General features: G+C 44.9%; 1 protein-coding gene and 2 long non-coding RNA genes across 6 annotated transcripts; all 3 read right to left on the reverse strand.

Annotated features, from left to right (window-relative positions):
- Window positions 1-1225: 1225 nt before the first annotated feature.
- Window positions 1226-2387, reverse strand: LOC136354540 (uncharacterized). Its single transcript, XM_066306043.1, has 2 exons — window positions 2302-2387; window positions 1226-1793 (listed from the first exon to the last, which is right to left on the reverse strand). The coding sequence occupies exons 1-2, from the start codon at window positions 2385-2387 to the stop codon at window positions 1226-1228; spliced, it is 654 nt and encodes a 217-aa protein (XP_066162140.1).
- A 1061-nt stretch (window positions 2388-3448) lies between these two features.
- Window positions 3449-4190, reverse strand: LOC136354789 (uncharacterized). Its single transcript, XR_010738557.1, has 3 exons — window positions 4055-4190; window positions 3728-3984; window positions 3449-3645 (listed from the first exon to the last, which is right to left on the reverse strand). It is a non-coding gene; the product is annotated as an uncharacterized lncRNA (long non-coding RNA).
- Window positions 4191-5100: 910 nt separating this feature from the next.
- On the reverse strand, window positions 5101-27233 carry LOC9266237 (uncharacterized). 4 transcript variants are annotated; one of them, XR_010738555.1, is made up of 7 exons: window positions 15898-16498; window positions 15339-15419; window positions 14095-14211; window positions 7616-7762; window positions 7134-7197; window positions 6059-6113; window positions 5101-5426 (listed from the first exon to the last, which is right to left on the reverse strand). It is a non-coding gene; the product is annotated as an uncharacterized lncRNA (long non-coding RNA). The 4 variants fall into 4 exon arrangements; XR_010738556.1 differs by having other exon boundaries at window positions 14073-14211; XR_010738553.1 differs by lacking the exons at window positions 14095-14211; window positions 15339-15419; window positions 15898-16498 and adding exons at window positions 26560-26640; window positions 26965-27233.
- Window positions 27234-27578: the final 345 nt, after the last annotated feature.

A 27578-nucleotide genomic window follows, 5' to 3' on the forward strand; every position in this document is an offset into this window, starting at 1 on the left:
GCCGCCTTCCCCTCCATGTGGGTGTCTGAGTTGGAGGCCACGGAGAAAGCGCTGGCGCCGCGCGAGTAGCGCAACGACGTCGACCTGGCAGACCGGCTCGCCACAGCTCAGGACGCTCTCGCCACCCTGGAGCGCCTGACACAAGGCCAGGCCGGGGAGATCGGGGCCCTTCGTCTTGCCAACGACGTGGGGCCTGGCCTCCATCACGACGCCATCGAGCGGCTAGAGCACGTGGGACGCCGGGTGGGCATCTCAAGGCGCTGGGACGAGAAGCTACCAGCCACCAGGCCGGCGCTCGCACATCGGCTGGACGAGACGGCTATCAACCTGGAGAAACTGCAGGGGGAGGTTGACGCGGATGTTAGGTCGTCGTCCGCTTCGCTAGCGCGGGCTGCGGTGGAGGTCATCCTGGCGAGTTACCAAGTCCGCAACTCCGAGTTCCTCCCCTGACGCGCTCTCGAGGACTTCCCCCAAGGCACCGAAGAGGCGGCTCGAGCGGAGGTCCAGTGGCGGCGGACGTGATCGTGGCAAGCTTCGAGGGCACGGACCCTCGATTCACCCTTGCATTGCCCTCGGGCGGCAGCAGCGACAGCGACGGCGGCGATGAAGACTGCGACGAAGTCGTCAGTGGCACCAGACTCGGAGGTCCGGGCACCCCGTGTTTGCCCTTTTTCTTTTTTCTTGTTATTGTGCTTTTGTGATGGACATGGTTGACTCTAGGCCTTCGCGCTGCCCCTAGTGGATGTATATAAGCTTCCATCCTCGCATGCCTGCACTCTTTTGATCTGTGCATGCATGTGACAGGGGAGAATAGGGAAACCGCTTAATTACTTTTCTTAGAAGTGGACCGCTCTTTTCGTACCTTCACTCCCACCTCCCCCCCCCACCGGCGCTCGTTCGGATAAGGGAAGAGGGTTCGTGATTAGCCCCCGGCACCTAAGCAGCGAGGGGCAGAGCCATCACCTCGGGAGACCCGCTAAGCACAAGTCACCCCTAAGCTGGAACAAGACTCAGGAAGGAAGCGAAAAAGCACACAACAGCTTTGATTAAATAAGTGGATTTATTGCTAGAGAGATGGTGAGATACAGATATTGATATTGGTAGCCCCCGGCCAAGCCCGCACAGCCCGAGGGGTGTGCGGGGGTTGGCTCGAGCCCAAAAGAAAAGACAATCGATGTCATGGCTAGAAGCGGCGAAGATGTTCGATGTTCCAGGGATTAGGCAGTTATGTGCCGTCTTCCATGGCCAATCGAACCGAACCTGGCCGGGGGACACCGATCACTTTGTATAGTCTCTCCCACATTGGTGAAAGTTTGCTCAATCCTAAGCACGATTGGACACAGTGGAGGACAAAGTCATGGACGTGGCGCTGATGATAGTGCCGCAAGCTCCGTTGGTAGCGCGTTGCCCGAAGGGCCGCGCGCCTTCTTCGCTCTTCCAAATAGTTGAGGTCGTCGCGATGGAGCTCGTCCTGATCCGCCTCGTTGTACAGCGCAACCTGAGGCGAGCCTAGGGAGAGCTCCATAGGTAGGACCGCCTCAGCAGCATATACCAGGAAGAAAGGGGTTTCTCCTGTCGCATGGCTCAAGGTGGTCCGATTGGCCCACAGCACCGCGGGCAGTTCCTCGGTCCACGAGTCCCCATGCTTCTTGAGGACGTTGTACATTTTGGTTTTGAGGCCTTTGAGGATCTCAGTGTTTGCGCGCTCGACTTGGCCGTTGCTCTTGGGGTGGGCGGGTGAGGTGAAGCATAACTTGAAGCCCATGTCGTCGCAATAGTCACCAAATAGCTCACTGGTGAATTGGGTGCATTGTCCGTGATGATACGGTTCGGCACTCCGAATCGGGATGTGATGCCCCTGATTAACTTCAGCGCTTAGTGTTTATCGATCTTGATGACCGGGTAAGCTTCGGGCCACTTGGTGAATTTGTTGATGGCGACATACAGATGCTGATACCCGCCTCGGGTCGCCTTGAAGGGCCCTAGGATGTCCAAACCCCGGACCACAAAGGGCCAAGATAACGGGATGACCTGCAGGGCTTGGGCTGGCTGATGAGTCTACTTGGCATGAACTGGCAAGCTTTGCATCGTCGGACCCAGTCCTGGGCGTCCTAGAGCATGGTTGGCCAGTAAAAGCCCTGCCAAATGGCTTTACCGACCAAAGTGCGCAAGGCCGAATAGGCCCCGCATTCCCCCTCATGGGCATCGCCGATGATCTCGATGCCTTGTTCCCGAGGGATGCATTTCAAGAGGACTCCATTGGCACCACGCTGGTAGAGGGTCCCTTCTACTAGCATGTACCGCTTGGAGATGCGCGCGAGCTTCTCGCCTTTTGCGTGATCCTCAGGAAGAGTGCGACTGCCAAGGTATGCCCGGATGTCGGCCATCCAGGCAACCTGTCGTGGGGGGTCGAGGTCGACCCCCTCGGGCCTCGAGGCCTGGGCTTCGCGGGGCGTCAGGGTGGGGGCAGCATCGTCAGGAACCTGTTGGCAACTATTAAATGCCAATTCTATACCGCCAACATCTACATAAAGTTCAGATAATAAAACATCCAACATAGTGATCGGTTCTTAATCTCATATATTCCACAAGTGTTGGTGTATATTTGTATGCAGGTGATAAACCATGAGATTGGGAGGAAATCTGGACTAAAGTGAGGAGAAGTATGTATCCATACAAGGATGGATTGTATATCAAAATACCAGAAAGTCAGCCCAAAACTTTGAGAAATAGATAAAGTAGGACCAGGAAAGGAGGTAGGCCGAAGCTGAGGACCAGATGGGCCAGCCCAGGTTCGGCCGAACCACCAGGTTCGACCGAACCCTGATCAACACCGTTGATCCTGGGGTTTGGCAGGGATGGTCCAGATGCACTCCTGATGGTAGTTGAGGGGCACTTCGGACAATTCCCCTTCCTATAACCGTCATACATGTCCTATAAATAGACTTCATTCACTCTCACACACACTTCCAAGCTTGAGCTGAATTATAAGAGGCTCTATTGTACTATATTGTACTAGTAATATGCCCATGCTAAATGCTACGGTGCAATTCTATTAACTGTATCTTTAAAAAAATTTCATGTTACCAAAAAATATTTTTATATGATCTGTGCATTTGAAATTTAATCAAATTCATATAGTACATTAAATATATTTCATGTAAGGTGCATTCTATGATATTACGTGGGCACTGTAAAACTTTACATGACTTAATTATATATATAATATACCCTATGTACACAATATAAAAGGCAATATACGCATAAAAATATGTTAGAGAAGTATAGAGTTATTCCATTATTTAAATAAAGCATTTGTTATGTATAGAATACACCCCATAGGTAAAGAATAACTATTCTAATGTTTTGCATTTGCGATACAGTGAAGAAAATCTCGTGCGCCGCTAGGAATGTTGCTTGCGCACTCATTTTGCTCGTACATCAGTATATATAGCAAAAATTGTTTCCTTAGCTCGTCAACATCCTTCAAATGCATATGTTTATAAAAGAAATGACTGTATTATAAAATAAAATATAATATTCTAAATGCCAATGCTAGTCAGAATGACCTTAAAAGACGGCAAATGAAGTGCTCCATATTTCCAGGATCGCATGAACAGATGTACGAGACAACCCGATAAATTCCTATGAAATTTGAATAGTTAGGTACCATGCGTTATACAAAAATAATTTATTGGATCAAACAAGATTATACAAGAAAACTTACGAGTCAGCCACCGGATTTGTGACATATATATGGCGCCACAAGTCGATATCGTCAATCCACCTAGAGCCAGGACATGCCACACGCATGGCTCTGTTGAAATAGTTGGTAACATTTAACAATTTTTTGGTATATCTCATAGTTGGGTTGTTCTCATACATTGGATTTAGTGGATTAGGGTCTAGAAGATAAAGTGTTCTACTTTCTTGGTCCAGTATGACCAAGATATAGCTTCCAACAGCACATACTGGTATAAGAATCTGGAAAAAGTCAACCGTCAAGATAATATAAAAAACACATTCAAATAAGAACAAAGGATAGCTAGCTTACCGATTTGCATTTTGCAACTTCATAATGGATTTTCGACCAGCTACCAACTGACCCCACAAGATCTATATCCTTATGGAACATTGGACTTATACCAAATCCAGTAGCAGTCTATATGATGTACAATAATTGTTTAAAATATGAGCAAAAGAATCAATATTGGGTAAATTATAAAAACTTACCCAAAATTGTATGTCCAGGCAATGCTTCTCCGCCTGGTGCTTGGTGTAGCGCTCGATTTGTTAACTTCGACTTTCTCCGCATTCTTCTTTGCACGGTACTCACGTTGGTATATATTCCTCTCTAATCTTTTCTTATCTTTGTCACACATTGAAGATTGTCGGACATCACAATCTTCATTGTGTTCTGCAGGGGTAAGAATTGTTGCTTGCGTTGGCATGATAGGAGATACAATACTGCAACCACTTGATTTAGCCTTCTTTCTTGCACGCCATTCACGTAGATAGCTGTTATTTTGTTCCCTCTTTGCTGAGGTGGTAATCTCAGAAACCTTGTTTTCTCCATTATGACATAGTTCGGACCCTGAAATAGGCATCTCTTGCGTATGAATGGTATTACTATTCTTCTGAGCCTCCGTATTTGCACGCCAGATGCGTTGTTTAAAGTTTTTTTTCTTCATTCTTACGCTGGGATTCATTGGATAATCCATTTTCATTCACACGACCTGCGTTTTTAAATAATAAAGTTAGATACAAAAGGACAATAAATATCTTACATAAAACCCACTATCCAGTATACTACACATTTATAGTGATTCGTTATATCTCCAAGGGCTTCGCGCACTCCACTTTCATGGTGATTTGCATCCATGCGTACCTAATGTTTACTTTATGTTATTAATGAGTTTGTAGTACGTGCACATGATTTATAGAAAAAAAAACACATCCTGTAATAATACGATCCAAATTATCCATTTAGCCAGCACTAATGATTGACCATGAAAAATCATAGTACTACGTCAAGGGATGACAACAATCGAGTCTAAATTGATGCAAATTAATCCAAACAAGGGATGTTCATCCACGGCATATCGATAGTTCTGCTTTTATATTGAACAAGACTCATCAATTCTTACAGAGCACGTCATGTTTTTTTACACACTGTAAATCATGCCATGTAAGAGCCAACAGCTGGTGAGATCACCCAAATCCCCCTCACATTCTTCATAGGATCAAACACATATCGCATACAAAAGTTTTATTATTGTTTATGCATCCATTAGGAATGACACACACAATTTGGACAAAGTCCTGTGCGACTGATCTGGTTGCACAGCCAATACCAACTTTGTTCAACAATGTAACTCGAGAGATTTTGGTACAGCTAGAGCTCACACAAATAGCTTCACTTGTATCTGAGCCAACAGTAAGAGTCAGGATATAAAAACAGTTATTTTTAAACTGTGATGCTTAATTATAAAAGCAAGAGCATATAAATAATAAACTGAAGTTTGCAATGGAGGAATATAAATACTAAACTTCACATCTTAATATTTGAAGTCAGCACTGGCACACCCACACATGTGTGTGTGTCTATATATATATATATATATATATATATATATATATATATATATATATATATATATATATATATATATATATATATATATATATATATATATATATATATATATATATATATATATATATATATATATATATATATATATATATATTGCCCGTACAAACACTACGGGTGACATTTGACAATTCAAATTTTAAAATATATAATTTAAAATAATAACATGACGTGGAATAAAAGTATTCCGAGAAACAGGGTTCACTGTCACTGTCAGGGTATAGTCTGAAGATTAAGATGTAACCCTGGCCTAAGATTTCATAATCAGATAGCTGGACATCCTCAACCAAATTAGATGCTCCAATTTGTAGATGTTTAGACAATTTCTTTTACCATCCTCAAAACAAATAGCAGTTGAACAACAGTTGAACAACAGCCATGGACTTAAATAAGCTGTAAAGTTACCTTATTTAGAAAGCCTGCACCAAACGCTCTAGTAACCTTCAACTGTCGTTTCACCCTGTCATTATACACAGATTGAGGATCATTAGGACATTCTGCCGTAACCCTTGAGACTTCATGCAGAGAACATAGAAAAAATGAGGATGAAAAATAATTATAATGTGGTAGAGTACAACATAGAACGGTAACCCTAACTATATAAATGATAAACCTGATGATTCATAGTGCGAACATGTAAGACAAAGTTTATGGTTAAATATGTTCTCCCAGTACAACATAAGGCGCAACTAAAGGATTGCGACTGCGAAAAGATGTCGCAAAATTTACATATATGTTCCAAGGAATTTGCCGTAAGAGGATGCAACCAACATCGCAACAGGACATTTTCAAATAACATGACTGAATATTCAGTCTAAGATTTATCACTACCTTCAAGGAATTCAGTAGGCGTATTTGCAAGGTTAGGTGATGTTTTCATGATTATGCAAACTATAGAGAGAGAAATGTTCTTCAGGTGGAAAATAGAGTGGGTCAGAGCACTATTAAGGGTGTCACTTGAAAAATATAAAGTTTAGTCATTAGCAGGGCCAACGTCAACCTATGACTAAGAAATAAGGTTAAATATGAAAGGATGTTAATGTATAGACCCACAGAGTAGATAATATTGTTTGCGAATGTTGAGGAATTATATATACCTAAAGATATATTTTGAAAAACAGGCTTAGAATGGATTATTAATATTGCATATGAATACACAATTTCTCATCGAGATGGATACTTGTTATTGTAATTTGTGGGATGTTGTACCGTAGGATCTCAAACATCCAACATAATAACTGATGCATGTGAACAGATCCTTATATTGGTTCAAAATAACTTTCAGGAAAACAGAGGGAAATTATCTGTGTTTGTTCATGATCCATGTGCTCTGACGTTACACTCATAGCAAACCTATTGCTTTTATTGTAAATAGTCTGATTCCAAAAAAAAAAAGACCTAGCTACCACATGATAGATCATATAAAGTTCAGAATCAAAAAGAGAAGAGGAAGGTGGGAGCGGAAGCAATGAAGCAGTACCTGCGGGTGAAGTAGGGAGAAGACGGCGTCGGCGTGACCGGTATCTCAAAATTATATATAACACCTAAAGCACAATAGAAATCATGAGGAAAAGTTTATTTGAGTATTGTTACTTTAATTTTGAGATATTAAGATGTGAGATTTCTGCCAAATATACCACTGTAACTAAAAATGATTGTCAGTCCAGCTACTCTAATGACAGAAATATTTGATAACTATGAATATGTGAACCCAAATGGCATGTAAATCTGAACAAATATAAATTAGCACAACATGATCAGAAAAAGAATGGATCGATTGGTGCTCATGAACTGCTTGACAATAAAAGAAGAATATATGTATCCTGATGCTAGCACTTTGTAGCCATGGATACGAACGGGATGCAATGATTGTAGTTGCACAGTTTATACTACACTTCTAACCATCAGAAGAACAAACACCTTGGAGTAACTTGCCAACAATTAAATGCCATCATCTTGTACCTGGCGATGGGAGAGCTTCCGGCGTGCAGGGTTGGGAATCGGCGCCGGTGGTTGGGGGGAGCACGCGCCGGAGACCTTTGGGGCGGGGAGACGGCGGTTAGGGTTGGGAATCGCGAGGTGTCACACCCTGAAGTTCTTCTCCCAAGCCTAAATTGAATTTATAAATGGTCTCAAGAAAATACTGGTGTAAAAGCAAGAGTGAAACCCTAATAAATCAATGCAAATAATAATCGGAACTGGCATGTGGGATTTTTCTTGAGTTCTACATATCGAAATACGCTAACAAGATTTTTAGTGGAATTTTCAGAGCTCTGGAAATAATTTTAACCAATTAAAAATGAGCACAAGCAATATTTAATTCCCTGGAAATTCATTTCCTTCTTTTTCTTTCTTTTTCCCTCTTTTTCTTTCCTTTTCGAATGGGCCGCCGGCCCATTCTCTTCCTCTCCCCCCTTCCCCGCTAGGCCGACCGAAGGCCGAGGCCCAGCTGAGCCAGCCGCCTCCTCCCTTCAGGTCGCCGACAGGTGGGGCCCACCTATCGGGCCCGTCTCCCACCTCCAGCCGGCGCCGCCGTGCCCTCGCTCCCGCGTCTTCCAGGCCACGTCGCCCACGTCGCCCGCGTCTCCCGCGCCCACTCCCCCTCTCTCCCACCCGCGCCCGCTCTCGAGACGGCCGGGATTCGATTTTCGAATCCCGCCTCTCTCTCCACCTCCACCTCCCCACGTCGGCCGGTGAAATCGGGCCACTCCCAGCCACGTCCGAGCCACCTCTCCCCTATTTAAGCATCACCGCCCTCCCCTCTCTCTTTTTCCTTATTTCGCCGAGTTCTCCCGTGCTCTCTATTGCCCTAGCGCCGTCGCCCTCCTCTCCGCCGCCGCCGCCTCTCCGGCCACCGCTAGCCGCCGTGCCGAGCCACGCCGTCGCGTTCGCCGTCGTGCGGGCCGTCCCGTCCACCTCTCCTCCGTCGGAATCCACCGCCGGAACCCTCTCCGCCCCGTGCGCCGGTGAGCACTGCCATGGCCGCTGCCTTCGGCCAGCGTCTTCGCCCTCTCCCATTTTCCTCTCTCCCTCTAACCCCTCTCATCTTGTTCGCTAGGTGGTTCCAGAGACCGTCCGCCATTCGCCGTCGTCCCCCGGTCACCTTGCCGCCGTTCGCCATCGCCCCCTCGTTCCGGCCGAACACCGGTGAGCATATCCCTGTTGTCATTCCCCCTCTCCCTCTTAGCCCTCGGGGTCGCGCCGCCATCACTCGCCGTGCGCCGCCGCTCGTCGTCGGTCGCCGCCGCTCTCCGCCGTTGGCCGCTCGCCGCCTTGCGTCGCCGTCGCGTCACGCTGCGCTGCCGCGCGCCACGGCCGCCGGGTCGGCTTGAGTCATGCCCGTGCGCGCCCGGCCGCGAGCCGCCTCCGCCGTCCGATCTACCGGTAGATCGGGGCCATCCAACCCCGCCGCCCACGTGGCTGCCACATGGCCGCCATGTGTGCGCCGCGTCGGCGCCACATGTGCACCACGTGGTGCGCCGCTCCTCCCCGGTCCGTGGACCTAGTCCACCATGGACCGCCCCCCCTAGTCACTGCCATGTGGGGCCCGCATGTTGGCGCCGCCCCCTCTCTCCTTGCGAATTTAATTATTGCGCAATAAATCAATTAAGGATTTTTCTGTTTATAGTAAAAACACAGTGAATCTTCTAAAATTCATATCTAATTCATCCGAGCTCCGTTTAAGCCCATTCAAGTCTCAGAAAATCAAGAAAAATGCATAGAATCCATTAAAAATGGTTTTGTTCTCTGTTTCAGTAGTCTTATAGCCTGTTTGTATTGTTTGCTTTGTATGTCGCTTAGATTCCGGCTCTCCCGACGCTCCGGTGTACTTTGAAATAGTCGCCGAGGTTCCTCCAGCAGCAGAGCAAGGCAAGTCATGCTTGTCACTTGAACATGTTGATCCTATATTACAAATGCTCTACCGTTTTCCCTTAAATACTGCATTGTTTTATAATGTTACTATGGGATGTTTACCTACTGTTACAGCCATGCTATTTTTGTACCTTGCTCCTTTGTTAGCTTGGGATATAACATGACTAGATGTTGGACTAGAGATTGCTTAGCCATGCTTAGTTCAACTAGCACACCATGGGGGAAATCACATTAATGATTAGACTTCAGGTTTTAGTGTTGATGTTGGTTTAGTGCCACCGCTCCGGTGTTGGTAAATTAAAAATTAACTAAATGGTGGGCTGTAGGTGCATGGTTTCGTTGGTCGCGCCCATGGCACTTAAGGACCGGTTCGCGGGAAACCCTGGAAGAATTCATCGTACTTACCACAAGCCAGCGTGGGTAACGGCTGGGCTTGTAGTGTAGCTTTCCTCTAGCTGACGCATCCAGGCAAGGGTGGGCGTGATGGAGTTTGGATGGGCCCTGCAACGGCCTATGCGGCTTCCGGATTCACCTAGGCATGAGAAGGGACTACCCGCTGCCTTGCGAGGAGTGGGGGTGAAACCTGAGGTGTGGTGTGCTTGGTTAGAGGGGATTATGCGAAGGGTCCTGTCACGGCCTCTATCCGGTATGTCGTGGTGGCATGTCGGTGCACGGAAATGTGTCGTGGGGCTGTGTCTTGTGGGTACAGTTGTACACCTCTGATCAGAGTAAAACTATTCGAATAGCCGTGCCCGCGGTTATGAGCGGTCAACCAGATTCACCGTGATTAGTCTCACCCTAGTTTAGTCTGATGGAACGGATTAGTTCAGGTGGATGGTTGGGCCTGTTGCAACGTGGTGTAGCGTTGGACAGTGGATGGTTAATATTGATTAATTATTACAACTGTTTTTTCTGCTTTCAACTACTGTTTATAAATGCTCGCTTTATGCAAATGAACCACTCTAGATATCCTTTGATAATTCCCTGCATCATACCCTATTCCGGTATGACTTGCTGAGTACAGTGGGTAGTACTCAGTCTTGCTCTATTTTCCCCAAACCCCAGAGTTTGAGTATGCGTCAGATGGCGGTTTCTCCGAGGAGTAGGCTTCGTCCGTGCCGTCGAGGATGCCTGTGGAGTGGTGATCCCGCTGCGGTCCAAGTCAAGGCTTAGCTCCAGTTATCTTTTAGCTTTTCGCTGCATTTATGTAAGACTTTTATGATGTTTGTAAGACGTGGATCTGTATGTCAACTTTGTCGTTGTGTACCCCGGCCGGTCCTGGATGGGGGTTTTAATGCACATTCTGCTTGGAATTCTATTTGGGAATTTCTGGGCGTGACAAGTTGGTATCAGAGCCGACCATGACCGTAGGACAAGCCAAATGGAAAACCTAAGAACCCTCTGAATCCTTTTCATTGCATATGTTCTTTGCAATTAGATTTGTTCCGGGGAAAATTGGGATTTGTTTCTGCGGTTCAAGGGAAAATCTTGGTCGCTCGTTTAAGTGGGATTTGTCAAAGCAGGTCAGTCTAGTGTTTTAGTAAAATTATTTGAGATTTATTTGACAGTCAGTCGGGATCTGCAACATGGCATACCGCTTCCACCCTCGCCCAGCAATGGCGACGACATCAGCACCTTCCGCCCGACAGTCGGCGAGAACGACCCCACCTTCGGCCACATGTGCACCGTGATGAGGGGAATGGACAGGATGCACTCCGACCTGCACAAGGCATCCAAGGCCTTGAATGATGGAAAGCTTGTGAGGATCATAGCTCTGATGGATGAGATAGCACGCCTGAAGAAGGAGAACGCTCAGCTGAAGGGTCTGCCTGCTCCCGGAGGAGTCCGGATCCGCACCACGCCTCGCAAGTCGACGACTGCACCCGTGCGCATTAAGCTTGCGCCCAGGAACCCACCTCCGCCCGCAATTCCCGCAGCACCCGCAGCTCCTCCAGTTCCTCCCGCAGCAGCTCCAACCCCAGCTCCAGTTCCAGTGTCAGCTCCCGCGTCCGCTCTCTCCTTCGCTCCAGCGTCAGCCACCAGGGGTCCAGCCAGTGGCAACGGTGGTTGGTTGCCTGCTATTCCCAGTGGCAGCCGCGACCAAAGCAGCAGCAGTTCGAGTGGCTCAGAGCTTGGTAGCAGCGAGACGTATCTGCCAGACTCCAGGAGCCGCTCAGAGGGACCTGGCGACAAGCAGGAGAACGCCTTCAACTCCACCGACCGCAGGAGCCGTTCCGAGCATTAGGCTCATTTTCCCTTAGTTTATCGACTGCTTAGTAATTGCCTGCCAGCTTGTGTGTTTAGGTTTGTTCGCTTGTGGGTCGTCGACGGTCGACATCATGTGCCTATGATGTGGCTGTCTTAATAAGGATTTGCTTGCTGTTTTAAGTGTTTTAATTCAGATCAGAACAATTGCAGTTTAAATTCCTATATAATAAAGCTTAGTTCCTGAGCATCTATTTTTCTTCTTTTCCATCCCCTCCATCTGCTCTTCCTTCAGATGATCAACACCAGGAATGGCAGCCGTGCAGCAGGTGAGGGCAGCAACGGTGAAGAACGCACCGACGGTGGGCATCCCAACAGCGCCTCCAGCAATGGTCCGCCACCGCTTCTCGAGAACCCGATTCTTGCACAAGTGATGGCCCATCAGACACAGATGATGGAAGCCATGATGCAGCAGATGCAGCACCAGCACCAGTAGATGCACCAGAGGATGCAGCAGCAAGCTGAGCAGCAGCAGCAGCAGTTTGGTCCCCCTCCCCCTCTGTCCAAGCTGCCGGAGTTTCTACGCGTCAGGCCACCCACCTTCTCTAGCACCACCAACCCCATGGAGGCGAATGACTAGCTCCATGCCATAGAGAAGAAGCTCAATCTTCTGCAGTGCAATGATCAGGAGAAGGTCGCCTTCGCCACACACCAGCTCCAGGGTCCCGCGTCAGCTTGGTGGGACAATCACATGGCTACCCGTCCGCCAGGTACGGAGGTCACTTGGGCGGAGTTCTGTTGCAGCTTCAGGAAGGCGCAGGTGCCAGACGGGGTCATGGCACAAAAGAAGAGAGAATTCCGCGCACTCCACCAGGGCAACAGGACAGTAACCGAGTACCTGCATGAGTTCAATCGCCTAGCGCGATACGCACCGGAGGATGTCCGCACTGACGCATTGAAACAGGAGAAGCTCCTAGCGGGCCTGGATGACGAGCGTACCAACCAGCTGATTTCTAGAGACTACGCCGACTTTGAGAAGCTGGTTGAGAAGGCAATCCGTCAGGAGGATCGGCGAAACAAAATGGACAGGAAGAGAAAGACGGCTCAGTTCCGGTCCAACCCAAGAAGTCACCAGCGACCACGCTTCACTTCCGGACAACAGGGTGGACCAACCATCATGATTGTCCACCAACATCGCCCTTTCAACTCAAGCGGCTTCCACCAGGGCGCCAGTGGGAGCCAGAACCACCAAGGAGGTCAGCCCAACTGCAATGCAGCTCCGCACCCACCAATGGCACCAGCACAATCAGCTCCATCAGCCCAAGCCAAGAAGGAGACTGGGGCAAAGCCAGGGTCCTGTTTCAACTGTGGCGAGCATGGCCACTTTGCTGACAAGTGCCCGAAGCCAACGCGTGCCGGGCCAAGGTTTGCCCAAGCCCGTGTTAACCACGCGTCCGCAGAAGAGGCGCAAGCAGCACCAGAGGTCATACTGGGTACGTTTCCTGTTAACACGATCCCTGCAACAGTACTTTTCGATTCTGGTGCAACGCATTCATTCATTTCAAAGAAGTTTGCTGGGGTGCATGGGTTAAGAAAAGAAGAGCTTAGTACACCAATGAGGGTTCATACCCCGGGAAATAGTTCAACCTCGGTCAGTTATAGCCCTTCCGTGCTAATAGAAATCCAAAGATCACCATTTCTAGCCAACCTCATCCTTCTCGAATCCAAAGACCTAGATGTCATTCTTGGGATGGATTGGCTTACCAAGTTCAAAGGTGTCATTGATTGTGTGAATCGCACAATCACCTTGACCAATGAGAAGGGAGAAGCAGTGGTGTACAAGTCACCAGTCTCACTAAAGCAGGGGATCTCCTTAAATCTGATTGAGGTGAAAAATCCGGTGGCCACCGAGGAGAAGAGTTCGAGGAAATTGGAAGATATCCCCATAGTATGCGAGTATCCAGAGGTGTTCCCTGAGGACCTCACTACCATGCCACCCAAGAGAGAGATTGAATTCCGGATTGATTTGGCACCGGGGACTGCTCCAATTTACAAGAGACCGTACAGAATGGCAGCCAACGAGCTAGTAGAGGTCAAGAAGCAGGTGGATGAGCAACTGCAGAAAGGGTACATTCGACCAAGTACTTCACCTTGGGGTGCTCCGGTCATTTTTGTGGAGAAGGACAACACGAAGAGAATGTGTTGTCACGCCCAGAAATTCACAAGTAATTTCCAAACTAATTTGTGCATTAAGACCCTCGTCCAGGAATCAACCGAGGTACACAAACTGATAATTTAATATACAGATTCATCAAAATAACTAAAGCGAATAAATACTTACATAAGAGGCACTTAGTCCTCACCATGAAGAAAACTAGAGTGGAAAAATAAAACCTAGCGAAGCTTCAGCTCCACTCCCACAGGCAGCTCAACTGGGGTATAAGCCAAACGTCTTCTCCTTCTGGATCCTTTTTCTTCAACTAAGGTTTGATGATTATTGCAAGGTGAGTACATGGAATACTCCGCAAGCCACACAGCAAGTATGCAAGTGCACAAGGATACCAAAGGATGGCATAATATAGGGTTCATTTGCGAAAGCAGCATTTAGCAAAGAGTTGAGAAATTGTAAAACAGTAGAGTAATTAATCATCAATATTAATCAACACTGAACAGCACACCCATGCTGCACAGGCCCAACCAAACCTGAACAACCAACCCCGGTCGTACAGATCAAACCTCCAAACCAGGAATTATCTATTTCAAACCAGGAGTCAAATTAATTATCACATTATTATCATTAATGAGTAGTGTGGGACTAATCACGAAAAACATTGTTAGACCCGCCCATAACCGCGGGCACGGCTATTCGAATAGTGTTATTCTGGCCAGAGATGTACCACTGTACCCACAAGACACGATTCCACACATGTTGCCATGCCCCGTAGTACCACCACGGCACTGCAAGGGGGGAAATCGTGACAGTACCCTTTGCACAACACAACTCACCACAGTGCACCATTTCTGGATCATAATCACCCCCTCAAAAACCAGAGGCATGGACTCCCCAGCGACCCCCACGGACTTCTCGCCGCTTCTCAGTCTGGCACCCCGTAATGAACCATGCTATACAAAAGGTAAAGCCGTTGCCCACGCTTGCTTGTGGTTGGCACGATTAATGTTTCACAATAATAGCTCGCGAACCGGTCCTTAATTGTCATGAGCACGACCTTCAGAACCATGTGCTCACAACCCACCATTAATCATATTTTAATTATCAATTAATTATCATAACATGATTGACCATCGTGAGCTACCATTAAATATAACCATAAGTAATAGTGAAACATGATTTATCCCATTAATGAGCTAATGTTTCTGAGCATGACTAAGCAACTATAAATAACATCTAGCTGAACCAATCCAATATATAAGGTTCATGCTAGTCAAATTATAACCCATAGGAAAATAAAGTCATCTTCGGCCAGAATTAAATGGGAAAGGCTCAACACCCAATGACATTCGAAGACAATGCGTAAGTAGAAATAAATCAATAGCTTTAAACAGGTTCGACATGCTCAAAGGGTTGTTTGGGATCTGTGTGACTTGCCTTACAAACAAGCGTCTTCAATTCGTCTTCAGGAACTCCTCCAACGAACGAACGATCATCCGAAACAACGGAAAACTAAACCTAGAACGCAAAACAAGGAAAAACACTAATAAAAACCAAATGAATAGTACAATTAAAGTTCATAAATGGGTAGATCTTGTATTTAGATGAATTATGAGACTTGAACGACCTCATTCCGAGTTCGAACGAATTATTTATGAATTTTACAAGAATTAATTTCAATTAAACCTATTAAAGAAAGAACTATTCCAAATTGTTTAAACAATTTACAAATGATTTATAGCTGAGACAAAAGATTAAAACATCCTCCGGAAATAGATTAGATCATACATGGTAGATGACATATATTAAAAAGGAATAATGTCACTGAAAAGATATGACAGAATTTATATTGATTTTGCAATGGCTTGAGATAATACGGATATCAGCGATAACATCATCACCGGCAGATGGCTTTGGATAGCAACGAGAACTGAACGACGATGCCCCGGCGACAAGGGACAGCTTCGGGAGAGAGAGGAGGCCATGACGAACTCACCAAGGGCCGGCATGACCACGGACGATGACGGGAGATGGCCGGCGACGAGATTAAGCGGCGGCGTGGCTCTGTCCACGATGACGGCGGCGTTTTGACGAGGGGAGGCAGCAACTAAGGGGCGGACAGTCTTCACCTCCCTCCTGCGATCCCGTGGGTGGCGACAGCGAACGAAGGCGGCGATGGACGGCGATGAGCGGCACGGCTGAAGATGGATTAGATCGGCTTCACGGTGACGATGACGCTCCGATGGCTTGTGGCTTCACGGGGGCGGCTGCCATGCTTGCTGTTGTCGCTGCGATGCCAACGGAGGAGACAGCGGGGTTCGGCGACCACGGAGTCGACGGCAAAGCTTCGCCGGAGATCAAAACATGGCGACGGTTCGGCCTTCACAGTGATGACGACTTCCGGCGGGGTTCAGGGCAAAAGAACGGGTGGCCGGGATAGAGCTCTTCACTACAAAGCCGAGGGAGGCGACGGCGCAGATCGGGGACGACCGGAGAGGCGGCGCGACTCGGCTGGAGTTGGCGGCCGGCGGTGGAGAGAGTGGCTAGCGTGGGGAGAGGCGGCTGGGGCACGGCGGCTCAGGAAAAAGAGGGGAAACGGAAGAGGAGGCAGAGCATCTGCTATTTATAGCCAAAGGAGGAGATCGGCTTGGATACGGGAGGGATAGGCGGCGGATTAGCTAGGGTTCGCCAGAAAAACGGAGCTCGAAACCGTGTCGAATTCACGCAATATACAACGGTATTCAAAGGGGTTTGTTAGGGATAAGGTAGAGGAGATCGAGGGAAATCTGTTTTTGCAACCAATTTTGGAAACGGAGCACAGGATGTGATGGATTTTGCGAAGGAAGCGGCGGCGCACGCACACGGCTCGGGCTCTGTTCAGGCTCGGCTGGAGCAGGAAGAAGGTACTGTAGCGAGGGGAGGCAAAGTAGACTTTTCCTGGGCTTCCTTTTTTTCTTTACTTGGCCCGATTGTAGGGGATGAAAACTGGACTTCGGCTGAGAGAGGAAGAACAGGCCGAAGGGTAAGGAAGGAGTGGACCAGATTCAGCCCAAGACAAGGGAGGAGAATTTTAATTGAATTTCTAATTTAAATAATTGCTGAAATGATGTTTCATTTATTAAAAATACTTATAATGCTCAAATAATTCCGGGAAAAATCCAGAAAATACTTGGACACTAAAAATATTTAATAAAATTTTATCTATCTCAATTTAATGTTCAAAATTTTCATAGATTCTATTCAAACACTTACTTTAATTATTAAATAAATTCTAAAAATTCCTTTTTCACAACAATTTATAATTTAGCGATTTTCAGGGTGTGACAAATCCACCCCCCTTACAGAAATCTCATCCCGAGATTTGGAACGGCTAGCAAGAAATTGGGTAGGGCAATCCTTCACTAACCACTCTGTCAAACTAACTAGCCAATCTAACATACCTTTCTCTGACTTTTTTTTTCCAATAGAACATAACACTTAACTTAATCCTTATGCAGATATTGATAGGTCAATTTTACTGAAAACATTATCCTCTCGACCCTTAGAATATTGACTGAAAGATCTCAAATCACAAAGTCTTGTGTGAATACGATAGGGTTTGGTCTATCTTCTTCTCTGAGCACCCTGGACTTTATCAAGTCCATAGAAACCTCACTTATGACTGAAGTTGATTTAGTTCTCATGATTTCACCTTTCTGAGAAAAACAACATTTAACATTTGACCGAATCCAACCTTCCATAGTAAAACGATTTCCTCTTATCTTATATATGGAAACAAGTTTCTTATCCATAAAGTATATTAACGAAATATCTGAGCCTTCTTAATCCGGGCTTACAAATACTTTAATTGACAGCTGATCTTGAAGTATCTTCTTTGATCCGCCGTTCATCTTTTTGCAGTGAAAACAATTATTGTTTCTATCTCAAATATTATTGAATTATTTCATGTAACGGTGACTTCTTAACCTTTTAGGTTCTAGATTCCAATACAACTTCTTGTATAGGTTTGCCATCAATCTTGCAGACAGACTGACAAGACATTTATTCTAACATCGATGCAAACCACTTTGCAACAGTATTTTATGGCTTGTGCAGTTCCAAAATACCTTGAATTAAAGAACTCCACACTTGATCTAACTATCCTAGGGATTATTGTTCCATTTCAATTGACTCTTTATTTATCACCTTTCTATGTATCCTTCTCCTTGTTATCATCTTCATACTTCAGATTAACCTAGTAGTGATGTCAACGATCATCTTTGTCCCATTGGTGTATGTGTAACTGGTAAAATGATCCATCTGCTATCTCACAAAAACTTTGTAGTGATTCGTCAAAACTTGTATGTCGACAAGCAAACCATTCTTGTCCTTGTACCATATTAGTAGAGTATAAACCTTCTTTAGTGCTTTCGAGTAACCTCTGGTGTAGGGGACTTCCCCTACGACATTATATTCCTTGATTAATTATCACTTCGTCTTTATTCTCGTTTTCCTGAGTTGCCATAAACATCCATTTCACATGAGTACACCTCTAACCTTCGATAAATATTAAGGTTCATGTGGCAATTATAAGATTCCAATACAACATCGTAGAATCCATAGTCTCACTCTCTTTAACTGATTCCACAACCTTTAAACAGACTAGCATTCCATAAAACAACTTTGAATCTCATATATCTTTGACAAACAGGAATACATGAATGAACTGATTGCTTAGATCCATATCTTATCCTCTGACTATCCATTACTGCACCTATCGGAGCCATTTTTTTTATTCATGAAAACGCAAACCATTTAAATCTCTTGAACTATTATAGATCCTTTGCAATATAGACATTGGATGGCCTTTCATCCATTTGGGTAAATGGTAACGTAGTTAACTCGTCCTTTTACTTATAATCTAATCAAGATGCAATAGAGAATATTGTTGTGACTGACATCTTGCATCAGTTGTTATTACACTTCGAACTTGCTCCAATTCTCATGGCTTTTACTGCAACCATCTAGGGTAGAATCATATGTGCAACCATCTATTGATAATATCCATCTTACTTGATTGACTATTGATATGGAAATTTCAATGACAAGCTTCCCTTAGAAACTGCTTCACATTATTTAGTCCAGACAAAAAGCATATCTTTAGTATAGTCTCTCCAAAAATATCTTGACTCAAACAATTAACACATACCAATCCCTCAACATGAAAGGGGTGCATTCCTTTTCATTCGCTATCTTCTTACTCAAACCAAAACATATACAAACTTGAACCTTTGTTGATGATACTTTTGCTGATCACATCTGACGATATTATTTGGTTACTATTAACAGAAATAATGTCATGATTACTGCCATCAACAAGAAACCGTCCAATGATCGATTACAACTTTTGTCATCCTTCACGAGCCTGACTATTACTGAATTGGGCTAGCAATCATTATCTCCTGATCTATTCCATTAATCAAAAGACAAATCTTTTATGAACCGAGCCTTCACTTGATATTCCATTACCATGATAACATGAATAATTGCTCTACTTAATGTGTTCACTTTTCCATAACAATGCAAACTTTATCCTCCATTTACTTCACATTGAACACGTGAGAATTGAATCTTCTTGCTATTTTTTCTTCTAAATCAACATCTCTTTACATTCCTCATTGTTTAATGTCTTAGCCTTATTGACACTATTCTCTTGACTTAAAAATAGTGCAAAAAGAATTGTCCTTTCAGACACCTTGATATAATCATTCCTTCTATAAACCACACTGTAGTGATAATAATCATCTTGATGACATAGATGTAAGCTTTTATCTTTCTTATTCCTTCATGACTCTTGCTCACATCAAACTTGGAACCTTAAACCGAATGAGACCAAATGTAAAGAATTCTCTTGAAATTTTTTTCAATGGTATCCCTTGAGCTTCTGACTTTTAACTTTCCTTGGATGACTGATTGTGTTGTCCACATCAGCATCAGGATGAAGTTTATTTGGAGATCCAGACACATTGTTCCTTAACTGTTAACTTGTTATTAAAACCACTGCCACTGATGAGCACAAAACTTCCTTTGCTTAAATCCATTCTCTTAGGTAGGAGGTAAGAGAGAGATAGAAAGGGTTAAGAGAGTAGCAGGGCATATAGAATAGAATATATATATATTTTTTACTAAACTTTAATTTTTATTGATGTGAAATAGGTTGTCCTTTAACGCTGAACTGAACTCTAGAACTAGTATGGTTATATTACAACCCTTGATATATCCCATACGCTAAAACCCACACACACACAAATAAAACTTAAGCAAGCAAGCTAACACAACGATTTAACTAAACAAAAGACCACTACTCTTGAGGGTAAAGCTTAGGTTCTGTCATAGGTGCTTAAAACTTCTCTATTCTACCTTTGAACTTGGGGCTTCTCAAGTGACTCATCTTCACGGGAATCATCCTTCTATGAGAGAAATAATAACTCCAGTGTAGAGACGCTTGACAACTTGAGTAGGCTTTACATCTTCCTAATCATCTTCATCCGATGAAGGTTCTCCTTTCAACTTCTGCAGTTCATCATCTAATTCGAAGGTCCTCTTCTAGCGAAGAACGAGCTTACGATTGGTGTCTTTGCGATACTGGGCAAAACGAGCTTCTGTAAATTTCAACATCTTGGCGGTGTCACTATCTTCAGGTTGAGACATGTCTTCCATTTGTTCAACCATCTTCTATAGCTTGGCAATTTTCTCCTGTTGGGCATGCTTCTGATTTATGGCTTGAGTCTTGTAATTAATGTGGAGGTCATCAATAGCATCCAACATTGTAGTCATATGCACAATCATTTGGTTATCTTCTCCTTGGGTACGCGTACAACCATTCAACCAAAAATCATCACCATGTTTCAGATGGTAGTGATATGTAAAATTCTCCAGACGATTCTTGAAATGACGACCGCGACGACACAAAGCTTCATATGCGACTCCTTTACAAGCATAAAAGAAACAATTGGCGAAGCGACACCTTCACGAGCATACAAGAAACAATTAGCTTTGCCATTGAATGATAGCTGGGGAAGATCTTCCTTGTCGGAAACAAGAGTAACAGTTGTCTTGCAATGCAATTGGTCTCCAACATGAGTAGATACTTTAGTGTACTTTGGTGGAACCTCATATCCAAGATCATACGTCATACGACAAAGCTCACTTGTAAAACCATAGTTCCCATATTTCTCAGCTTCCTTTAGAATAATGCCTTGATTTCCAGAGCTTCTCTTCTCTCATTAATCTGATCAATCTTTTTGGGCAGATCACCCCAAATTTCATCAAAGCGTGCCATCATCTTTTCCAACCTCTCCTTGTAGAGATTCATCTAAAGCAAGTTGAAAGACGGGGAAGGGAGGATGAGAAAAGCTTTTACAAGGAGCAATGGGATAAGGAGGAAAACAGACTTTTGCAAATAGATTTTTGTTTTAGCAAAGACATGTCCTTATGGGTTTAACCGTTTGGCTTGACCTATAGTCGAGATGGCTCTGATACCAACTTGTCACACCCAGAAATTCACAAGTAATTTCCGAACTAATTTGTGCATTAAGACCCTCATCCAGGAATCAACCGAGTTACACAAACTGACAATTTAATATACAGATTCATCAAAATAACTAAAGCGAATAAATACTTACATAAGAGGCACTTAGTCCTCACCATGAAGAAAATTGCAGCGGAAAAATAAAACCTAGCGAAGCTTCAGCTCCACTCCCACAGGCAGCTCAACTGGGGTATAAGCCAAACATCTTCTCCTTCTGGATCTTTTTTCTTCAACTGAGGTTTGATGATTATTGCAAGGTGAGTACATGAAATACTCCACAAGCCACACAGCAAGTATGCAAGTGCACAAGGATACCAAAGGATGGCATAATATATGGTTCATTTGCGAAAGCAGCATTTAGCAAAGAGTTGAGAAATTGTAAAATAGTAGATTAATTAATCATCAATATTAATCAACACTGAACAGCACACTCATGCTGCACAGGCCCAACCAAACCTGAACAACCAACCCCGGTCGTTGGCGACTCGGCTGGTGCTGGCGGCCAGCGGCGGAGAGAGATGCTAGCGTGGGGAGAGGCGGCTAGGGCACGGCGGCTCAGGAAAAAGAGGGGAAACGGAAGAGGAGGCCGAGGGGCTGCTATTTATAGCCAAACGAGGAGGAGATCGGCTCGGATAGGGGAGGAGCGGCGGATTAGTTAGGGTTCGCCGGAAAAACGGAGCTCAAAACCTTGTCGAATTCACGCGATATACAACGGTATTCAAAGGGGTTTGTTAGGGATAAGGTAGAGGAGATCGAGGGGAATCCGTTTTTGCAACCAATTTTGGAAACGGAGCACGGGATGCGACGGATTTTGCAAAGGAAGCGGCGGCGCACGCACACGGCTCGGGCTCTGTTCAGGCTCGGCTGGAGGAGGATGAAGGTACTGTAGCGAGGGGAGGCAAAGTAGACTTTTACTGGGCTTTCTTATTTTCTTTACTTGGCCCGATTGCAGGGGATGAAAACTGGACTTTGGCTGAGAGATAGGAAGAACAGGCCGAAGGGTAAGGAAGGAGTGGACCAGATTCAGCCCAAGTCAAGGGAGGAGAATTTTAATTGAATTTCTAATTTAAATAATTGCTGAAATGATGTTTCATTTATTAAAATACTTATAATGCTCAAATAATTCCTGGAAAAATCCAGAAAATACTTGGACACTTAAAATATTTAATAAAATTTTATCTATCTCAATTTAATGTTCAAAATTTTCATAGATTCTATTCAAACACTTACTTTAATTATTAAATAAATTCTAAAAATTCCTTTTTCACAACAATTTATAATTTAGTGATTTTCAGGGTGTGACATGTGTGTTGATTATCTCGCACTCAATGAGGTCACCATAAAAAACAAATACCCTTTACCACGGATTGATGTTCTGTTTGATCAGCTGAAAGGAACCAAAGTGTTTTCCAAAATAGAGCTGCGATCGGGCTACCACCAGTTGAGAATCCGGGAAGAGGATATTCCCAAAACAGCCTTCACCACTCGGTATGGGTTGTATGAGTGCACGGTTATGTCTTTTGGACTCACTAATGCACCTGCATTCTTCATAAACCTGATGAACAAAGTGTTCACGGAATTTCGGGATAAGTTTGTTGTGGTATTCATCGATGACATTCTAATCTATTCCAAGTCGGAAGAAGAGCATGAGCAACATCTTCGTCTGGTACTCGAGAAGTTGCAGGAGCACCAGCTTTATGCCAAGTTCAGCAAATGCGACTTTTGGTTATCAGAGGTCAAATTCTTGGGTCACGTCATTACAGCTCAGGGCGTGGCAGTTGATCTATCGAATGTGGAGTCAGTTACCAAGTAGACCCCGCCTAAGACAGTGTCACAGATTCGGAGTTTTCTTGGACTTGCGAGTTATTACCGTCGGTTCATTGAAAATTTCTCCAGGATTGCCAGACCTAGGACTCAGTTGCTTAAGAAAGACGAGAAATTCAAGTGGACAGCCGAGTGTGACAAGAGTTTCGAGGAGCTTAAGAAGAAATTAGTATCTGCTCCAGTTCTGATTCTTCCCGATCAGACGAAAGACTTCCAAATCTATTGCGATGCATCCCGTCACGGGCTTGGATGTGTTCTAATGCAAGAGGGCAGAGTGGTCGCTTATGCCTCGCGGCAGTTGCGCCCGCATGAAGGAAACTATCCAACACATGATTTAGAATTGGCAGCGGTGGTTCATGCTTTGAAGATCTGGAGGCAATCTGATTGGCAACCGCTGCGAAGTATATACGGATCACAAGAGTCTGAAATATATCTTCACCCAACCTGATCTAAATCTCCGACAGCGAAGATGGTTGGAGTTAATCAAGGATTATGACATGAGCATTCACTACCATCCTGGCAAAGCCAATGTGGTGGCAGATGCATTAAGCAGGAAAAGCTACTGCAATGCTTTATGCACCGAAGACATGTGTAAGGAATTACAGCAGGAGCTTGAACACCTCAACTTGGGGCTAGTAGAACACGGGTACGTGGCTGCCCTAGAGGCACGACCTACGCTCGTGGATCAAGTCAGAGCAGCTCAGGTAAATGATCCTGAAATAGCAGAGCTAAAAAAGAATATGAGGGTCGAAAAAGCCCGGGATTTCCACGAAGATGAACACAGCACAATCTGGTTGGGAGAAAGATTGTGCATACCTGACGACAAGGAACTAAAGGACCTGATACTCACCGAGGCTCACCAGACTCACTACTCCATTCACCCAGGCGGTACCAAAATGTACCCAAGACCTCAAAGAAAAGTTCTGGTGGGTAAGCATGAGAAGGGAAATAGCTGAATTTGTCGCACTCTGTGACGTATGCCAACGAGTAAAGGCAGAGCACCAAAGGCCAGCAGGTTTGCTACAGCCTCTTCGGATCCCGGAATGGAAATGGGAAGAGATTGAAATGGATTTCATAACAGGTCTGCCCAGGACATCATCTGGTCATGATTCAATCTAGGTAGTCGTGGATCGGCTCACTAAAGTTGCCCATTTCATTCCAGTGCATACCACGTATACGGGAAAGAAATTGGCAGAGCTGTACTTAGCAAGGATCATGTGTCTACATGGGGGACCCAAGAAGATTGTATCTGATCGAGGGAGTCAGTTCACCTCAAAATTTTGGCAGAAGCTGCAGGAAGAATTGGGGACCCGCTTGAATTTCAGCACAGCCTACCATCCGCAGACAGATGGCTAGACCGAAAGGGTCAATCATATCTTGGAGGATATGTTGCGAGCCTGTGCACTCGATTTTGGCAGAGCATGGGATAAAAGTCTGCCTTATGCTGAATTCTCGTACAACAACAGCTACCAGGCCAGTCTACAAATGGCACCGTTCGAAGCGTTGTATGGCCGGAAGTGCCGCACACCTCTCTTCTGGACCAAACAGGCGAACGTCAACTGTTCAGAACAGAAGTGTTAACGGAAGCAGAAGAGAAAGTCAGAACCGTCAGAGAGAGGCTGAGAATTGCCCAGTCTCGACAGAAAAGCTACGCGGACAACCACCGAAGGGAGCTCACTTTTGAAGCAGGGGATTATGTGTACCTCCATGTCACCCCGCTCCGGTGTCACGCCCGGAAATTCACAAACAATTTCCGAACTTATTTGTGCATGAAATCCTCGTCCAGGAATCAGCCGAGGTATACAAACTGACAATTTAATATACAAATCCATCGTAATAATAACGTTATGTACTTACAAAAGAAAAGAAAACAACAGCGGAATTAACGATCTAGCGAAGCTCCGGCTCCACTCCCACAGGCAGCTCAACTGGGGTATAAGCCAAACGTCTTCTCCTTCTGGATCCTTTTTCTTCAACTGAGGTTGATTGATTATTGCAAGGTGAGCATATGACATACTCCGCAAGCCACACAGCAAATATGCAAGTGCACAAGGATACCAAAGGATGGCATAATATAGGGTTCATTTGCGAAAGCAGCATTTAGCAAAGAGTTGAGAATTTGTAAAACAGTAGAGTAATTAATCATCAATATTAATCAACACTGAACAGCACACCCATGCTGCACAGGCCCAACCAAACCTGAACAACCAACCCCGGCCGTACAGATCAAACCTCCAAACCAGGAATTATCCATTCCAAACCAAGAGTCAAATTAATTATCACATTATTATCATTAATGAGTAGTGTGAGACTAATTACGAAAAACATTGTTAGACCCGCCCATAACCGCGGGCACGGCTATTCGAATAGTTTTACTCTGGCCAGAGGTGTACCACTGTACCCACAAGACACAGCTCCACGACATGTCACCATGCGCCTCAATACCACCACGGTACCTCAAAAAAGAACTGTGACAGTACCCCTCGCACAACACAACTCACCACAGTGCACCATTCCTGGATCATAATCACCCCCTCAAAAACCAGAGGCATGGACTCCCCAACGACCCCAACGGACTTCTCGCCGCTTCACAGTCTGGCACCCCACAGTGAATCATGCTATACAAAAGGTAAAGCCGTTGCCCACGCTGGCTTGTGGTTGGCACGGTTAATGTTTCACAACAGTAGCTCGTGAACCGGTCCTTAATTGTCATGAGCACGACCTTCAAAACCATGTGCTCACAACCCACCATTAATCAGATTTTAATTATCATAACATGATTGACCATCGTGAGCTACCATTAAATATAACCATAAGTAATAGTGTAGTATGAATCATCCCATTAATGAGCTAATGTTTCTAAGCATGACTAAGCATATATATATATATATAATTATAGATATATAAATACATATATATATATATATATATAGATATATGTATATGTATATGTATATGTATATATATATATGTATATGTATATGTATATGTATATATATATATGTATATGTATATGTATATGTATATGTATATATATATATATAGCATTTAGCTGAACCAAACCAATATATAAGGTTCAAGCTGATCAATTTATTACCAAGGTATCAAGGAATAGGGTATTCAATGCAAATTGACCATAACAAAGGAATAGGTTTACACCACCCAGTGACATTCGAAAATAAATGCACAGTTGAAATAAATAGAGAATTTAAATATAGGATCAACATGCTCAAAGAAATTGTGTTTAGGATATGTGTGACTTGCCTTGCAATAATTGGTCTTCAATTAGTCTTCTTGGACACTTCCGACGCCCTCACGAACCTTCGCAACGACAGAAACAACAAGCTAACACGCAAAACGGAGAAAAAGGCTAATAAAAACCAAATAAACAGTATATAAAAAGTAAACAAACATGTAGATCATGATTTTAGATGAATTTAGAGACTTGAACCACTTAATTCCGACTTCATATGAATTAGTTATGAATTTTACAAGATTAAATTGATTTTAGCCTTATACAGAAAAGGATTTACGATTTATTAAATAGATAATGACGTCATCGATGACATCACAGTTGACCATGCACTGCTCTGCGAGGTCGCCGGTGCTAGGAGGCTCGGCTGGGCTATCCGAAGCACCAACGCGGAGAGGACGACAAGACGAACTCACCGGTGGTGACGGCGACGAGAATCGATGATGGAAAACGGCCGGCGACGAGCTTCAAAAGGCGGCGGCCTCGGGTTGACGGCGTAGGCGGTGCTCCGGTGGGATTCGGCGGCAACGGAGGGGTGGACGGCGTGCGGCTCCTTCTCGCGAACCTGGTGGTGGCGACGGCGAACGACGACGAACGGTGCGGCTGGAGCGACTACCGGCGGTGGAGAGAGAAGGCGAACGTGGCGACGGCGCTACAAGCGACGGCGGAGAGAGGGAGAGGTGGCGGCCGAAAGAGGAGAGGGAGGGGACTCTATTTATAGCCAAGGGAGAGAGAGATCGGGCTTGGAACGCAAGGAATCGCGCCGGGAAAACCTAGGTTTTGGTGGAGAGATAAACTCGAAAACGAATCCAAATTCGCATCGAATTCAAAGGGATAAAACCGGATTTTTGGGGGAAGAGATAGAGGAGGATAAGAGGAATATTTCCCCTCAACTAATTTTGAAATAACACGAGAGAGGAGACCGGATTTGAAGGGGAAAACGGCGGCTGCACAGGCACAGAACAACAGCTCGGGCTCTGTCCGGAGCTGGAGGATGAACAGTAGCAAGGGGAGGTAAAATAGACTTCGG

This window comes from Oryza sativa, chromosome 12 (assembly GCF_034140825.1).
Source record: "Oryza sativa Japonica Group chromosome 12, ASM3414082v1".
NCBI classification, from domain to species: domain Eukaryota; kingdom Viridiplantae; phylum Streptophyta; class Magnoliopsida; order Poales; family Poaceae; genus Oryza; species Oryza sativa.

Coding starts and splice junctions, on each gene's coding strand:
- LOC136354540 (XM_066306043.1), bottom strand. CDS start 2,387: ATGGCCGACATCCGGGCATACCTTGGCAGTCGCACTCTTCCTGAGGAT. Junction 1,794..2,301: donor CTCGCGCGCATCTCCAAGCG/GTACATGCTAGT, acceptor CCAATTCACCAG/TGAGCTATTTGGTGACTATT.